The 16,814-nt window shown below is 47.0% G+C and overlaps 1 protein-coding gene across 1 annotated transcript in view; it reads right to left on the bottom strand.

The window, feature by feature from the left end:
• GAPVD1 (GTPase activating protein and VPS9 domains 1) overlaps window positions 1-16,814 on the bottom strand; it is a 199,454-nt gene that overhangs the window by 67,191 nt on the left and 115,449 nt on the right. The window contains 4 exon segments of the mRNA XM_030207414.1: window positions 2,857-2,991; window positions 4,697-4,834; window positions 4,956-5,129; window positions 10,152-10,280. Of these exon segments, the coding sequence (XP_030063274.1) occupies window positions 2,857-2,991; window positions 4,697-4,834; window positions 4,956-5,129; window positions 10,152-10,280 (576 nt within the window).

Raw genomic sequence — 16,814 nt, 5'->3', positions numbered from 1 at the left:
AGGAGGATTGTACCTACGCTTGCCAGAAGTATAGGGAACAGTCTTCCTTCCCCCGAAAAATCGTCTACCTGTAGAGGTAGAAGCTGAAGGCTGCCGGCGGGCGAACTTGTCGAATGCGGTGTCCCGCTGGTGGAGAGACTCTACCACCTGCTCGACTTTTTCGCCAAAAATGTTATCCGCACGGCAAGGCGAGTCCGTAATCCGCTGCTGGATTCTATTCTCCAGGTCGGCGGCACGCAGCCATGAGAGCCTGCGCATCACCACACCTTGAGCAGCGGCCCTGGACGCAACATCAAAAGTGTCATAAACTCCTCTGGCCAGGAATTTTCTGCACGCCTTCAGCTGCCTGACCACCTCCTGAAAAGGCTTGGCTTGCTCAGGGGGAAGAGCATCAACCAAGCCCGCCAACTGCCGCACATTATTCCGCATGTGTATGCTCGTGTAGAGCTGGTAAGACTGGATCTTGGACACGAGCATAGAGGAATGGTAGGCCTTCCTCCCAAAGGAGTCTAAGGTTCTAGCGTCCTTGCCCGGGGGCGCCGAAGCATGTTCCCTAGAACTCTTAGCCTTCTTAGGGCCAAATCCACAACTCCAGAGTCATGAGGCAACTGAGTGCGCATCAGCTCTGGGTCCCCATGGATCCGGTACTGGGACTCGATCTTCTTGGGAATGTGGGGATTAGTTAATGGCTTGGTCCAGTTCGCAAGCAATGTCTTCTTCAGGACATGGTGCAAGGGAACAGTGGACGCTTCCTTAGGTGGAGAAGGATAGTCCAGGAGCTCAAACATTTCAGCCCTGGGCTCGTCCTCCACAACCACCGGGAAGGGGATGGCCGTAGACATCTCCCGGACAAAGGAGGCAAAAGACAGACTCTCGGGAGGAGAAAGCTGTCTCTCAGGAGAGGGAGTGGGATCAGACGGAAGACCCTCAGACTCCTCGTCAGAGAAATATCTGGGATCTTCCTCTTCCTCCCACGAGGCCTCACCCTCGGTGTCAGACACAAGTTCACGGACCTGTGTCTGCAACCTCGCCCTGCTCGACTCCGTGGAACCCCGTCCACGATGGGGGCGTCGAGAGGTAGACTCCCTCGCCCGCATCGGCGAAGCTCCCTCCGCCGACGTAGTCGGGGAGCCTTCCTGGGAGGTGGCCGCGGTCGGTACCGCACGCGGTACCGACGTCGGGGACCTCAACCTGGGCGATGGGCCAGCCGGCGCCACGCTCGACGGTACCGGTGGCGCAAGCACCGCCGGTACCGGAGGGGTAGGGCGCAACAGCTCTCCCAGAATCTCTGGGAGAACGGCCCGGAGGCTCTCGTTTAGAGCGGCTGCAGAGAAAGGCTGAGAGGTCGATGCAGGCGTCGACGTCAGTACCTGTTCCGGGCGTGGAGGCTGTTCCGGGCTGTCCAGAGCGGAGCGCATCGACACCTCCTGAACAGAGGGTGAGCGGTCCTCTCGGTGCCGATGCCTGCTGGGTGCCGAATCCCTCGGCGACCCAGAGCTCTCGGTGCCGACACGGGGAGGAGACCGGTGTCGATGCTTCTTCGATTTCTTCCGAAGCATGTCACCGGAGCTCCCCGGCACCGACGAGGAGGACGTCGAATCCATCCGTCGCTTCCTCGGGGCCGAGACTGAAGAAGGTCGATCTCGGGGGGGCTGTACCGCAGGAGCCCTCAGGGTAGGCGGAGACCCACCCGAGGGCTCACCGCCACCAGCAGGGGAATGGACAGCCCTCACCTGCACTCCACCCGATGCACCACCGTCCGACGACATCAGCAGACGAGGTCCTGGTACCACCGACGTCGATGCAGCTATCCGATGTCTCGGCGCCGATGCAGAGGCCCGATGCCTCGATGCACTCGATGCAGGGGCGGCCGAGGAAGGAGGTCTGGACGCTGACGACGTCGATGCACTCGAAGATCCCGGTGCCGATGCCGACGAAGAGCCCGAGAACAACACGTTCCACTGGGCTAGTCTCGCTACCTGAGTCCGCCTTTGAAGCAGGGAACACAGACTGCAGTTCTGAGGGCGGTGCTCGGCCCCCAGACACTGAAGACACGACGAGTGTCGATCAGTGAGCGAGATAACCCGGGCGCACTGGGTGCACTTCTTGAAGCCGCTGGAAGGCTTCGATGTCATGGGCGGAAAAATCACGCCGGCGAAATCAAAAGCCGAAATGGCGAAATTTGAAGCACCAAATTTAGAGGGAGAAAAAATCTCGACCGAGGCCGAAAAGAGGCCTACCCCGACGACGAAAGAAAACTTACCGGGGCAAAAAAGCTGGAAGTACGGGGAGGATTTACACGAAACCCGGCGGGGGGTTTCCGGAGCACTTCCCGACTAGGACAAAGCTTTCCCGAAGGAAAAAAACACGTTCAAAACAAATTGGACGCGCGAGGTCGACTTTCCGGGGCTCGACACGGCGAAAACACGACCGTACCGAGTGCGGACAAAAGAAGACTGGCCGGCTCGAGCCGGTTTCGGGCGGGAAGACGGCCGCGCATGCGCGGTGCGCGCGGGCGCGCGAGGGCTAGCAAAGGACTTTGCTAGTGAAGTTTCCGATTGGAGGGGCTGCCGTGGACGTCACCCATCAGTGAGAACAAGCAGCCTGCTTGTCCTCGGAGAAGAATCCGTTACATATTAATCAGTACAGAGGATAATAAATGGCAAAAATCTGCATCCTAATATCAGTGTGTCCTCAAAAGAAAGAACTGATAGATCACAGGAGAAAAATAGTGAAAATGAATGTGCTCATAAAGAAATGAAATAAGATAAAGCAATGTGCAGGGTTTCTTCCTGTTTATTAAATACACTAGTTGTGCAGATGGTCAGTCACCTACTTGGGACACTTCTGACTTACCTGATACCACACTCAGCCCAGGTGTGCTGGGACGAGAACTGACCTCCCTCACATCTGTATCATCAGACGTGCTGCCAACGCCTGAGCAACTTTCCAGCTCCTGCAGTCTTTCCTCCTGCTTTAAGTCTGGTGCTTCTGAGTGGGAATGAAACAATGCTTTGGTTGCAGTGGTGTGAATTGTGGGTCTACAGTGCAGCACAGAATTTAAACTGGAATGATTCGTGGGTCAGAAAAATGGTCAATCTCCAGATATTTAGCTGAATGTGACATTTTTTCTTGTGCTCTTACGAGAACATTCTTGTAACATATTCAACACTATCCTTTGGGAACATACCCCCATGCATTATATTTTGCAAGCTTTGAACTTTCTAGAATCAATATGCTTGTAAGGGGTTTATAGAACACTGCCCTTCACCCTTAAGAATAGTTCCTCAGGTAGGCTGAGCCACCTTAAATCCACTGGTCCCACTCAGAGAGGAAGTGAGACAGGAGGGATAGAGCCAAAAAAACAGGAATCAGGTAAGTATAAAAGGCAAAGCCAGAGTGGGGTTAAGGAGGCCCAGGGAAGAAAGAAGTGGATCTCCAGCATACATTTCACTTCCTATGTCTAGATGGCTGAGGTAAGCTAAACTTTCATTTGGATAATTTAGGAAACCTTGCTCTATATATATATGAAAAAGTATGCATACTGAAAGATTGCATGTACTTTTATGCAGACCATATGAGAGCATTTCCAGGAGCAGAGGGGAAGCTGTGAGGTACACATGTATTTCATAAAATACACAGGTATTTCACACATCTGTAGACCGTACATCCAGTAAAAACTGATCTGTACAGTTAATAAAAATATTCTAATTTGTTGCAATCCTTAGATACTAATTGACTGGTTTTACCTTCCCACAAACAAGCCCATTACAAGTCCACCCATCACTCTGCTTTTTTGCCTTAGCAACACACCTATGAAACAGTTTACCTCCAAACATTAGGTCTGAACTACTCTGCCAAAATTTAAGACCAAACTAAAGTCCTTTTTCTTTCAGGCTGCTGTTGGTTTTGTCCCATGCCAGGATGGTGGTACTTATGTGTGAATTCTAAGACACAAGGCTCTTTTCTCATCCCCCATCCCGGTTCTTGTTCCTTTCTTTTTCTTCCCTCTTGATTTTATTGTGTGTGAATGATTACCTATTCTTTCCTGTTTTAATGGAGTTCCTTTCTGGTTTGTATTATTTTTATATTTGTATTGTACACTGCTTTGACCTAATGTAAGATAAAGCGGTATATCAAAACTCTAATAAACATATTCATAATGAAGTAAGGACACTAAAGCCACACAAAAATCAATATAAAAAAAATTAGCAGCTCCCCCAAATTCACCTTAAATAGCCTACAAATTTATCCAAAAGGCCTATATGGATAAGTAAGCATTCAGCTGCTTATGCAAAATTAAATAGGCCCTATCAATCTGTAATGGTTCTGTACCAGCACACACACACAAATAAATTTACATCATCTTTGGAGCAGGAGTAAATTTGTGTGAGTGAATTTGCATGCTACTGGGGCTGGTTCTGGGTGCCTATTTTATAAAAAGCACACAGGCAGCTACGTTGGCGCTTTTTTTTTTTTTTTTTAATAAATGCTTTTTTGATTTTTCACCTATATGCCCCATTATTAAATAAATAATCATCCTCTGTGCAAAATACTAATTTCTACTAGCAGCATTTTCCAAAATTCCACTCGGATTTACACCACAGTTCTTGCAACTTTGGCTTAACAGCAAAACCAATACATGTTTGAGGAAAATGACAGCAGAGTTACAAGCAGAAGAAACACAAGCACTGACCTGAATCACTCGGCAACACCTCCACACTCCAAGCTTCGCTAGTTGTTTCTGATATGGTAGAACCAGTACATGGGTCCAGCAGCAAGGATCCTGACCCAGGTAAGCAGAGCAAGCTGCCCAACATGTTCTCTGCAGCACCTACACATACAAGAAGGAGCACAGGGTTAATCCTAGACGGAAGGAAATCATTAATAGAATTTTATTTCCTGCATTTTTTTAACACTGCTTCTGCAGTGGACTGTTCTTTAAACTACCCTACCTGCAATTTCTTGCAATCTGTCTTCATCAATGTTAGGATCAAAGTCGCTACCCAGCACATCAGTACTCCAGGTTTCGCTGACTGTTTCTGATATGTCCCTGTCTTCTGTCAGGCCCATCATATCACGAATTTCAAATTTACGAAGCTTATCATCAAGGTTATCTTGTGTAGTGGCTGTGTTGTAATATTTTTGTTTAAAAAGAGACATAAAAGATTGCTTACTTAAGAGAACTTTAATTTGCATCATCTACAGTTCTGAGGTATTTAAAAGCTACTATGTGCCCTAAGGCTTGATATACAAAAAACAGAAGATCGCACATAATTTGAACTCTGGATCCCTCACATTTTATATGTTTTTATGTATTGATAGCTTTATAATTTTATTCACGTTTATTATTATTTGCATATTGTTTTAGCATTGATCCCTGAGGCAGCCGATGAGTAAGCGAAATATGGGCCTCATTGGGGATTATTTTTTCCTGAGACCTTGTGTGCGATCTGCTGTGTTTTTTTTTTTTGCATCACTTTTGGTGCAGATTTCAAGATCCATAGAAACATTGAAAACTGATGGCCGATAAAGACTATATGGCCCATCAAGTCTGCTTATCCATACTGCTTACTATCCCTTCCTCTCCCTTAGAGATCCTATATGCTTCTCCCATGCTTTCTTGAATTCAGATAAAGACTTCATCTCCACCACCTCCACAGGGAGGCTATTCCCCATAAACAAGATGCACAGAGAAGAGTAGGGGATGACTCAATGACTTCCAGTCAGCGGGTAGATGAAAATACAACTTCAAGTAAACAAGCACAGGGGTCCTTTCGTGGTGCTTGTTTAATAAAGGTTGTATTTTTATCTATCCGCTGACTGGAAGTCATCAAGTCATCTCCTACTCTTCTCTGTGCATACAGGACTTTCCGTAGGGGTTTTTGTCCTGTTTTTGTGGCATTCCACGTATCTAAGATACAACAAAAAAGCACCAGTTCCTTTAATTGTAAAAGTCAAGTTTCAAAAATGGACCTGAACACAGGTCATGTTTCGGCGCACAGCGCCTGCATCAAGGGTCAAATTTATTCTGATATGCAATGAAAATGGTGCACAGCAACCAAACTTCTTTCTTATAAAGAAAGACTTCCAATCACTTGGTAAAGACACATTATTTACGAGCAAAAAGGTCCCCGAGTCTATCCTGTTTCACTTCATCCTATACATCCTCATTCCAGAGCTTCCTTGTAATCGAAAGAGATTTGCCTCCTGTGCATTTATGCCACAGAAGTATTTAAATGGAGTGGAGGAGTGGCCTAGTGGTTAGGGTGGTGGACTTTGGTCCTGGGGAACTGAGGAACTGAGTTCGATTCCCACTTCAGGCACAGGCAGCTCCTTGTGACTCTGGGCAAGTCACTTAACCCTCCACTGCCCCAGGTACAAATAAGTACCTGTATACAATATGTACGCCGCATTGAGCCTGCCATGAGTGGGAAAGTGCGGGGTACAAATGTAATAAATAAATAAATAAATAATATCATATCCTTCCAAGTCATTAAATTTGATTCACACTTTGGGGTCCTTTTACTAAAATGCCATAAATCTTTGCACTTACTGTGTTTTAACAGCAAAACATAACATGCATTAAGTGCAAAGGCTGCCCAAGTATGTCCCCTGCAGCTACTGTTCTAAAAAGTTCTTTAGTGTGTTAACCTCCTCTCCTCAAATTCTGGCGGCTTTTGAATCCTTCTATAGGTCACTGTACTCTTCAGACTCTGTAATACATGACACTGAGGTTCATCGTTTTCTATGACCACTGCAATTACCACGTGTTTCGGACAGTCACATTAGGCAGCTCAGCAACCCTATTTCCCTTGATAAAATAATTTCTGCAATCAATAAGCTGCCATTGGGTAAAGCGCCAGGTCCAGATGGCATACCAGCGGAATTTTATAAGACCTTCTCCTCCATTATATCGATTTGCTTGCTGAAGTATTTTCACACGCTGCTAGGGTCTGCTTCTTTGAGGAACTTTCTAGATGCCAACATAATAGTAGTGCTGCCCAAGCCCAACAGAGACAGCACCCTCGTACAGAATTACAGACCCATTTCACTCTTAAATACTGACTATAAAATATATGCAAAGATTTTGTGCTGCAGGATTGAGAACATTATGCAGTTTCTCGTACACAGGGATCAAGCTGGATTTGTTAAGACCAGAACTGGTGCTGACAACACCAGATTGCTTTGTCATGCTATACACTTTGCTCGGTTAAGGGGCTACATCTTGTCTGTTTCCCTTGATGCGGGAAAAGCCTTTGACCGGGTTGAGTTGAAATATTTGGTTTTTGTGCTTAAGGAATTTGGTTTCCCTGATCCATTTATCCGTATGGTGCAGCTGCTATATTCCCAGACCTCGGCCCGTATAGTAGCTAATGGGGAAATTTCTAACTCATTTGATTTACATAGGGGCACTAGGCAAGGTTGTCCCATCTCCCCCTTGTTATTCAATATGGCTCTTGAACCTCTCCTAGAGGCAATCCGTAAATCAGATGATATGGTTGGTATCCGCCTCTCCTCGGCTCGGTGGAGTTTAAACTCTCCGCATATGCGGATATCATCATGTTATATCTCACCAACCCGCAGTCATCTGTGAAAGCCCTCTGTAACCTCTTCTCGATTCTCAAAAATTTCCAGATATAAAGGATAAAACAGAAATGATGCCTTTAAATGACATCTGTACTCCCTTCACCACTCCGGAGCTCCCTTGTAAATGGATACCCTCTTCTATAAAGTATCTTGGTGTCCTTTTTGATAGAGACCTCTCCAACACCATTAAACTTAATTCTGACAAAGTAATTTCGCAAGGTTGAGGCCTCACTGGCGGCCTGGTCCCCCTTAAACCTCACTTGGTGGGGTAGGTTGGATACTATTAAAATGATGGTAGTCCCTAAAATTACATACACCTTGAGTATGATCCCTTGTGCCTTTTATAGGCGTTTGGAAAAGATGCTTTCCAACTTTTTATGGAATTTTGGGTCGCCCAGAATCTCTCTGAGTAAACTTAAGCTTCCAAAATGGCATGAAAGAGTGAAATTTCCTGATCTCCTCCTTTATCATAAGGCCTTTGTTATGCGGCAGGGCATGGGATGGATAGCTCCTGTAAATGTCCTTTCCCCGCCCAGATGGTTCATCTTTGAACAGGCCCTTATTGACCGGTTAGTGCTTTCCCATATAGTTGCATGAGCCTTCCCAAGAGTGTTGTTTCTAATCTAATTATTGGCACCGCCCATAAGCTAATGGTATCCATAGATAAGTCAATGGATATCCCCTGGTCTGTTACGCCACTCACCCCTATATGGAATAATCCTAACTTTAAAATTGGCAGTAAACAAGTTTCATGGTCTCAGTGGCAGCGTATAGGAATATGGTCCTTTAAAGATTTGATTCATGTGAGTAGGTAGACTTGGAAAACCTTTTCAGAGATGAAACTTGATTTTGCACTGACACCCACTTTTACCAATGGCTTCAGATTAGCTCCATGGTAAAAAAGAAATCTAGCGATAGATTACAAGCACAGTTCTTGTCCCACACCCCAGAGCTTATGGATTTCAATCTGAAGCTTCAGCACACTGTTCATGCTGCTTCCCACATTTACAAATGCCTTCTTAACAAGTCACGCACTAAATGTACTGGTTTATGTAGGTGCTGGGAGGAAGACATACAGCAACCTATTTCTGATAAGCTGTGGGAACAGCTTTGGAAATCCCTCTTCAGGTGCTCAAACTCTTCTACTACCACACAGTCTATGTATTTCTTTATGCATAGATCCCTTTGGACGCCATATAGGTTGCATGTCATTGATCCCTCTAACTCTAGTGTCTGTTGGTCTTGCTAGTCTCAAATGGGTACTTTAAAGCATCTTATCTTTGATTGTGTGTGCCTTCGTAAGTTCTGGCTAGAAATCTGGTCACAACTGGTAGACATTTTTCACCTTCCTGGCTCAATCACTTATCAATTTGTGATTCTCAGGGATCAGTACTTCAAGAGTTTGCTACCCCTAGTGAGGGGGCTCTTGTTAGCGCCATTGTATCTTTAGCATTGAAGGTAATCTTCTCTCACTGGAAGTCCTTACATCAGGCCACCTATCAGGAATGGTGGAACTTGTTGCTCCAAATGTACAAATTCGAATTACATCTTGCGAAGAAGTCTTCTCGCTTCACTTCCTATAGGGAAAAATGGCTACCACTTGTATCTTATTTTGATTCGGTACAGCGATAAGCACTAAGTTTGATGTATTTTGTGGCCTATGCAAGCTTTATACCTTGATTTGTATCCTCCAGCCCTCCCCCTTTTCCTCTTTCTTCCCTTTTTCTTAATGTGATTCCAGATATGGATAGTTACTTCTTCAATGTGAGCTCCAGTATTGCCATGATTTGTAAAATGTTGTTTGTTGTTATGTTGTGAGCTCTTGCTTATATTGTATTGTATTGAAAACCAATAAAAGAAATTAAACTTAAAAAAAAAACAAAACTATTTGCAACTAGCTAGCTGTAATGAGCAGTCCACACCTATTCTCTGTCCATAACCTAACAGCATGCAGTTAATGTGCAAATTAGCGCACATTGTAATTGCAGCATTGTAACCGTTATCACATTCATGCGGTAACAATGCAAATTAATTTGCATGTTGCCTAACACACTTCAGTAAAAAGGACCCTTTAATTTTTATGCAGCCTCTTAATGTTTGTCAGGCATGCTCAACTACCCAACCTTGACAAGCAGATGTCTTTACTCTTTCATAGAGCAAACAGGAACACAGTGCACACTTCCCTACACTGTCCCAGCAATGAATATCAAGTCTACATGTCACTAGCAAGAGTGTAGCTTTGTCTTCCTGTCCATTCAGTCCTTGGTCACTACAATATAAGTAGCCAGAGTGTTCATTAATGTCCATTAAGAAAAGAGCTTCATGATGAGGCTATCTCTGCATTAACAAGAAAACCAATACGGCAGACATTTCCATACACCAGAGCAGCCATCAGATGTAAATCTTTAATCACTTCTAGTAAGGTGCAGTTTGGGAACAATGGCTTAAGGGTAGACAGGTCGGCAGACACATGCCAATCCACTGAAGCCATTCAGGTCACTTGCCACTGTGCAACAGTATTTACCACTGCACTCCAACCAGCCTGAAAAGGTTTTACATGCCTTGTTCATGTTCTAGCAGCTGCAAAGCTTCAACCCCGTTGCTCCCTGATGGCCCAGCTCCCAGCTCTGACACAGATTCTCCTTCCAAATCCAGGGAGGACACAGAATTCGAACGGTTTGAGGGACCTGCTGAACCAAAGATTTTTCCTTTTACTTTATCTGTACTAAAAATGCAGATTTGAAAACACAAGAACTAATGCTTTTTAAACAGTTGTATTGTTTAGACACCAAACTAGGGAGCAGATGCACTAACCTCATGTAAAAAGCCCTTCCCTTACCGATTCCATAGCGAATCGGTAGGGAACGGCAATGCATCAAAGAAAGGGAATGCAAATGAGCTGCTCGCTGCAGCTCACTTGCATTCTCTAATCCCTCGTAAAACAGTCGGAGAATCGGCCGGAAGAGCATGCGCAGAGCAGCCAAGCGTTATGCTGGCTGCTCTGCGCATGCCAAGGACGTAAAAAAAAACAAACAAACAAAAAAAAACGACGAGTGCCTATGGACGTCCTTCGCCCCCCCCCCCAGAGGTCGCCGCCGCCGCTGCTCCCCCCTGCATTGAAAAAGCTTTCCGCAGCCCCCCCCCCCCCCGAGGCCGCCGCCGCCACTCCCTCCTCCCTTGAAATGGCCAGGGAGGAAAGGAGGGAAGTCCGATAAGAGGCAATCAGCTGTTGCCTGCTGCGGCCGGTGCAGCGCCTTCACACGGAGGTGAGAGGCACTGTGAGGGCCCGGTGGCAGACGGAGGGTGGAGGGGGGAGTGGCGGCGATGACCTCAGGGGGGTCGGCGCAACTGTCACTTCAAGGGAGGGGGGAGCGGTGATGACCTCGGGGGGGGGGCGGGGCTGCAGAAAGCTCTTTCAATGCAGGGGGGGAGCGGCGGCGGAAGGGAAAAAAGAAAGCAGTGCTTGTCAGGGACGTCCTTCAAGGACGTCAATCTTAGGCACAGACACGCGCAGCTTGTTTTTTTTTTTTTTTTTTTTGCTTTCCCACAGCAGCCCCAGCCTAACGAGAGGTGCAGACCTCACGTTAGGGTTTCCACCGTAAGGGGAATCGGTAAACGTTAGTGCATCTCATTATAATAGCCTTGCAATGGTAGTGCAGCTCATTATAATGATTTCCATTCTGTTTTCGTTAGCTTCTACCGTGATCGGGAAATGGTTTGGTGCATGCTAAGGTTTACTACTTGCTCATTAATGGTTCGTTATTGGCTCGTTAAAGGCTCACTAAGTTTAGTGCATCTGGGCCTAGGTTTGCACATTTCTGTCTTCAATTTGTTGACATCAACATAATTCTATAATCTCTGTTGTGTCATTAAGAATGCAACGGCTATTGATTTATACAGCTAGTTTTTAACTCTGCTCATATGCAACTGTTAACTAAGTCCCTATGAAGCCTAAGATAAGCACAGATACAGTATTCAAAAGCCCAGACTTCTACCCTTTCACAAAATCATGGCAAGAAAAATAGTATTCCAGGTTACCTCTGTCACAAGTAGTATTACTGAATTGCCGTTTTCAGTAATGAAAAATTAACAAAAATTATTTTGACAATTTGGAGAAGTGCTGTTATAAGTATAAACATTGAGGAGGTGTTTCTGACTGATGAGGAAACAGCTCAGCTATTAGATAGAAATCTACTGTACTATGGGAATGCTGAACTTTAAAGTCTTTTCTCCGAGGACAAGCAGGCTGCTTGTTCTCACGATTGGGTGACATCCAAGGCAGCCCCAGGAACGGAAATCTTCCTAGCAACAAAAAGTTTGCTAGAGCCTTCAAGCGCGAGTGTGCACTGCGCATGCGCGGCCATCTTCCCACCCGTTGCGCGAGAGTCCCGCTTCAGTTCTTTTTTCTCCGTGGCAGAGTGTGGCTGTAGTCTCTCTCCGGGTGCACCGAAAGGAGCCTTCGCTGTTTTTTCGTTTTTTGTCTACCTTTTCCCTCATTTTTCTTTTCATTTAAGTTGTTTCCCTTTAGTAAAAAAAACAAAACAAAACAAAAACCCCTTATTTCTTAGTTTTAGGTCCTGTCAAGTTTTCTTTTGCTTCCGAAGCGGCCCTCTTAGGCCGCGCGTACGCGTTTTTCTCCTTTGTTGTGCCTTTATTTTTGGCACAATTGAGAATTTTGATTTAGCCGCTGCTATTTTTCCGTCCATGTCATCGAGGACTCCCAGCGGCTTCAAGAAGTGTATTCAATGCAACCGGGAGATCTCAGGTACTGACCCTCATGCATGGTGTCTTCAGTGCCTTGGGCCCGACCATTGCCCAGATGCATGTAAGTTGTGTCTTAGATTGAAAAAGCAGACACAGGCGTCGAGACAAGCTCTTCGGGATCGTCTTTTTGGAGCATCGCCCGGTTCTTCAGCGTCGACGTCGACATCGATACCACGGTCTGCGGCGTCAATATCGGCACCGGAGATGGTATCGACATCAGAAGTGCAGATAATGACACCAAACGCTGGGAGCAGTGAGCCATCGAATGGGTCTCCACCTGTCTCGAAGACTCCTGCTGGACAGGCCCACCAGGACCGAGCACTCTCGGACCCGACCCCGAGGAGGCATGTGGATTCCACATCCTCCTCGTCGGTACCAAGGAGTATCGATGACGTACTTCGAGCGAAGGCGAAGAAGCATCATCATCGGTCTCCTTCTAAGCACAGTACCGGGAGCGGGAAACCGCTATGGACAATCTCTCCCGCCGGGCGCCTTCAGCTTCTGCCTCATCAGGTAGACGTTTTTTCCGGGGAAGAAGGAATGCTCCCTATGCCTACAATAGGCATAGGTACAATCCTCCTTCCTGACAGCCTTCTCAGGCTCAGCCCCAACGAGCTTGTTCTCGTCAACAGCGTGTGCCCAGACAGGCCCCTGCAGTTCCCCAGAAAAAGCAAGGGATGGGCTTTTGACTGGCTCCAGCTGAGCATAGCCGCTATCAAAGTGTCTGTGCCGGACGATCTACCGGTCGGAGGGAGGTTAAACTTTTTTCACCAAAGGTGGCCTCTTGTAACCTCCAATCGGTGGGTTCTCCAAATAGTCCGGTTAGGATACTCCCTCAATTTGATCTCCAAACCTCCAAATTGCCCACCGGGAGCTCAGTCCTTCAGCTTCCAGCACAGGCAGGTACTTGCAGAGGAACACTCCGCCTTTCTCAGCGCCAATGTGGTTCAGCCCGTTCCACCAGGGCAGGAAGGGCTGGGATTCTATTCCAAGTACTTCCTTGTGCAAAAGAAAACAGCGGGGATGCGTCCCATCCTAGACCTAAGGGCCCTGAACAAATTCCTGGTTCGAGAAAAGTTTAGGATGGTTTCTCTGGCCACCCTTCTTCCCATGATTCAGGAAAATGACTGGCTATGCTCTCTGGACTTAAAGGATGCTTATACACACATCCCGATACTTCCAGCTCACAGGAAGTATCTTTGATTCCGTCTGGGAGCGCAGCACTTCCAGTACTGTGTGCTGCCCTTTGGTCTCGCGTCTGCGCCCAGGGTGTTTACAAAATGCCTGGCAGTAGTTGCTGTGTCGCTACGCAGACTGGGAGTGCATGTGTTCCCTTATCTCGATGATTGGCTGGTGAAGAACACCTCGGAGGCAGCAGCTCTACAGTCCCTGCAAATGACTATTCAACTGCTGGAGCTACTTGGGTTTGTTATAAATTACCCCAAGTCCCATCTTCTTCCTGTTCAAAGACTGGAATTTATTGGAGCTCTGCTGGATTCACAGACGGCTCGCGCCTATCTCCCTGAGACGAGAGCAATCTTCTGTCTCTCATTTCCATGGCCAGAGCGTCACAGCGGATCACAGCTCGGCAGATGTTGAGACTACTGGACCATATGGCCTCCACAGTTCATGTGACACCCATGGCCCGTCTTCACATGAGATCTGCTCAATGAACCCTAGCTTCCCAGTGGTATCAAGCTGCAGGGAACCTAAAGGATGCGATCCAGCTGTCCACCAAATTTCACAATTCCCTTCAGTGATGGACAATTCGATCCAATTTGACCTTGGGATGTCCCTTTCAAATTCCTCAGCCTCAAAAAGTGCTAACAACGGATGCATCCCTCCTGGGGTGGTGAGCTCATGTAGATGGGCTTCACACTCAAGGAGCTTGGTCCCTCCAGGAATCAGATCTTCAGATCAATCTCCTGGAATTGCGAGCGGTCTGGAACGCTCTAAAGGCTTTCAAAGATCGGCTGTCCAACCAAATTATTCAAATTCAGACAGACAATCAGGTTGCCATGTACTACATCAACAAGCAGGGGGGGCACCGGATCTCGCCACGTGTCGGGAAGCCATCCAGATGCGGCTTTGGGCTCGCCGTAACGGCATGTTTCTCCAAGCCACGTATCTGGCAGGCGTAAACAACAGTCTAGCCGACAGGTTGAGCAGGATCATGCAACCTCACAAGTGGTCGCTCAACTCGGGCATAGTGCGCAAGATCTTCCAAGCGTGGGGCACCCCCTCGGTGGATCTTTTCACCACTCAGATCAATCACAAAGTCCCTTAGTTCTGTTCCAGGCTTCAGGCCCACGACAGACTAGCGTCAGATGCCTTTCTCCCTCATTGGGGGAAGGGCCTTCTGTATGCATATCCTCCCATACCTCTAGTAGGGAAGACTTTACTGAAACTCAGACAAGACCGCGGAACCATGATTCTGATTGCTCCTTTTTGGCCGCATCAGATTTGGTTCCCTCTTCTTCTGGAGTTGTCCTCCGAAGAACCGTGGAGATTGGAGTGTTTTCCAACCCTCATCACTCAGAACGAGGGGGCGCTTCTGAATCCCAACCTCCAGTCTCTGGCTCTCACGGCCTGGATGTTGAGAGCATAGACTTCGCCTCCATGGGTCTCTCTGAGGGTGTGTCCCGAGTCTTACTTGCTTCCAGAAAAGATCCCACGAAGAGGTGTTACTCTTTTAAATGGAGGAGGTTTGCCGTCTGGTGTGACAGCAAGGCCCTAGATCCTCGCTCTTGTCCTATACAGACCCTGCTTGAATACCTTCTACACCTGTCAGAGTCTGGTCTCAAGACCAACTCCGTAAGAGTTCACCTTAGTGCGATTAGTGCTTTTCATTATTGTGTAGAGGGTAAGCCTATCTGGACAGCCTTAAGTTGTTCGATTAATGTGAGGTTTGCTTTTGTCAAAGCCCCCTGTCAAACCTCCACCAGTGTCATGGGATCTCAACGTCGTCCTCACCCAGCTGATGAAACCTCCTTTTGAGCCTCTGAAATCCTGCCATCTGAAGTATTTGAGCTGGAAGGTCATTTTCTTGGTGCCGGTTACTTCAGCTCGTAGGGTCAGTGAGCTTCAAGCCTTGGTAGTGCATGCTCCTTATCTCAAGTTTCATCACAACAGAGTAGCTCTGCACTCAACCTAAGTTCCTGCCGAAGGTGGTGTCGGAGTTCCATCTGAACCAGTCAATTGTCTTGCCAACATTTTTTCCCCGTCCTGCTGAACGTCAATTGCATACATTGGACTGCAAGAGAGCATTGGCCTTTTATGAGGAGCGGACAAGCCCCTTCAGTCACTCCGCCCAAATGTTTGTTTCTTTCGATTCCAACAGAAGGGGAGTCGCTGTTGGGAAACGCACCATTTCTAATTGGCTAGCAGATTGCATTTCCTTCACTTATGCCCAAGCTGGGCTAACTCGAGGGTCATGTCACGGCTCATAGTGTTAGAGCCATGGCAGTGTCGGTGGCCCACTTGAAGTCAGCCACTAATGAAGAGATTTGCAAGGCTGCGACGTGGTCATCAGTCCACACATTCACATCTCACTACTATCTCCAGCAGGATAGCCGACACGATAGTCGGTCTGAGCAGTCGGTGCTTCAGAATCTGTTCGTGGGTTTAGAATCCAACTCCACCCCCCTAGGCCCATTTTTATTCTGTTCCAGGCTGCACTCTCAGTTAGATGTTCTGCTTCGTAGGTCAATCCTTGTTATGTCCTCGCCGTTGCAAAGCCCAATTGACCTTCTTTGTTGTTTTGAGTAAGCCTGGGTGCTAGGGATACCCCAATCGTGAGAACAAGCAGCTTGCTTGTCCTCGGAGAAAGCGAAGATACATACCTGTAGCAGGTATTCTCCGAGGACAGCAGCTGATTGTTCTCACAAACCCGCCTGCCTCCCCTTTGGAGTTGTCCTTTTTCTTCGTTATTGCTTTATAATTTAACTGAAGTGTGACTCTCGCGCAATGGGCGGGAAGATGGCCGCGCTCGAAGGCTCTAGCAAACTTTTTGTTGCTAGGAAGATTTCCGTTCCTGGGGCTGCCGTGGACGTCACCCAATCGTGAGAACAATCAGTCTGCTGTCCTCGGAGAATACCTGCTACAGGTATGTATCTTCGCTTTCCTCCCAATGCTTAATTATTAAGGTTCACAGCTAAATCCTTGTTTACCTCATAGTGAGGTTTTTTGTTTGCATTTAGTTCTTTTATGACTGAATCATATGGGCAAGCAAACAGCCATACACAAAGCCAATCAGAAAATCTCCTTGCTTTTAAGTAGTTTGTCACTGGGCAGTCTCCTTCAAGATCTCCCATAGACAAAAATGTCACAGGCATGTTCAATCAAGTTTAATTTAAAATTATGTAAATTAAATCCTAAATCCAATACTGTGGACTGCCAATATACCATCAGAGACCAACATCCATGCCACAGATGTGAAGCTAGCTAGAGAAGATAATCCT

The sequence above is a fragment of the Microcaecilia unicolor genome, chromosome 6 (assembly GCF_901765095.1).
Source record: "Microcaecilia unicolor chromosome 6, aMicUni1.1, whole genome shotgun sequence".
NCBI lineage: Eukaryota > Metazoa > Chordata > Amphibia > Gymnophiona > Siphonopidae > Microcaecilia > Microcaecilia unicolor.
This window is presented reverse-complemented; position numbering and strand designations above follow the sequence as displayed.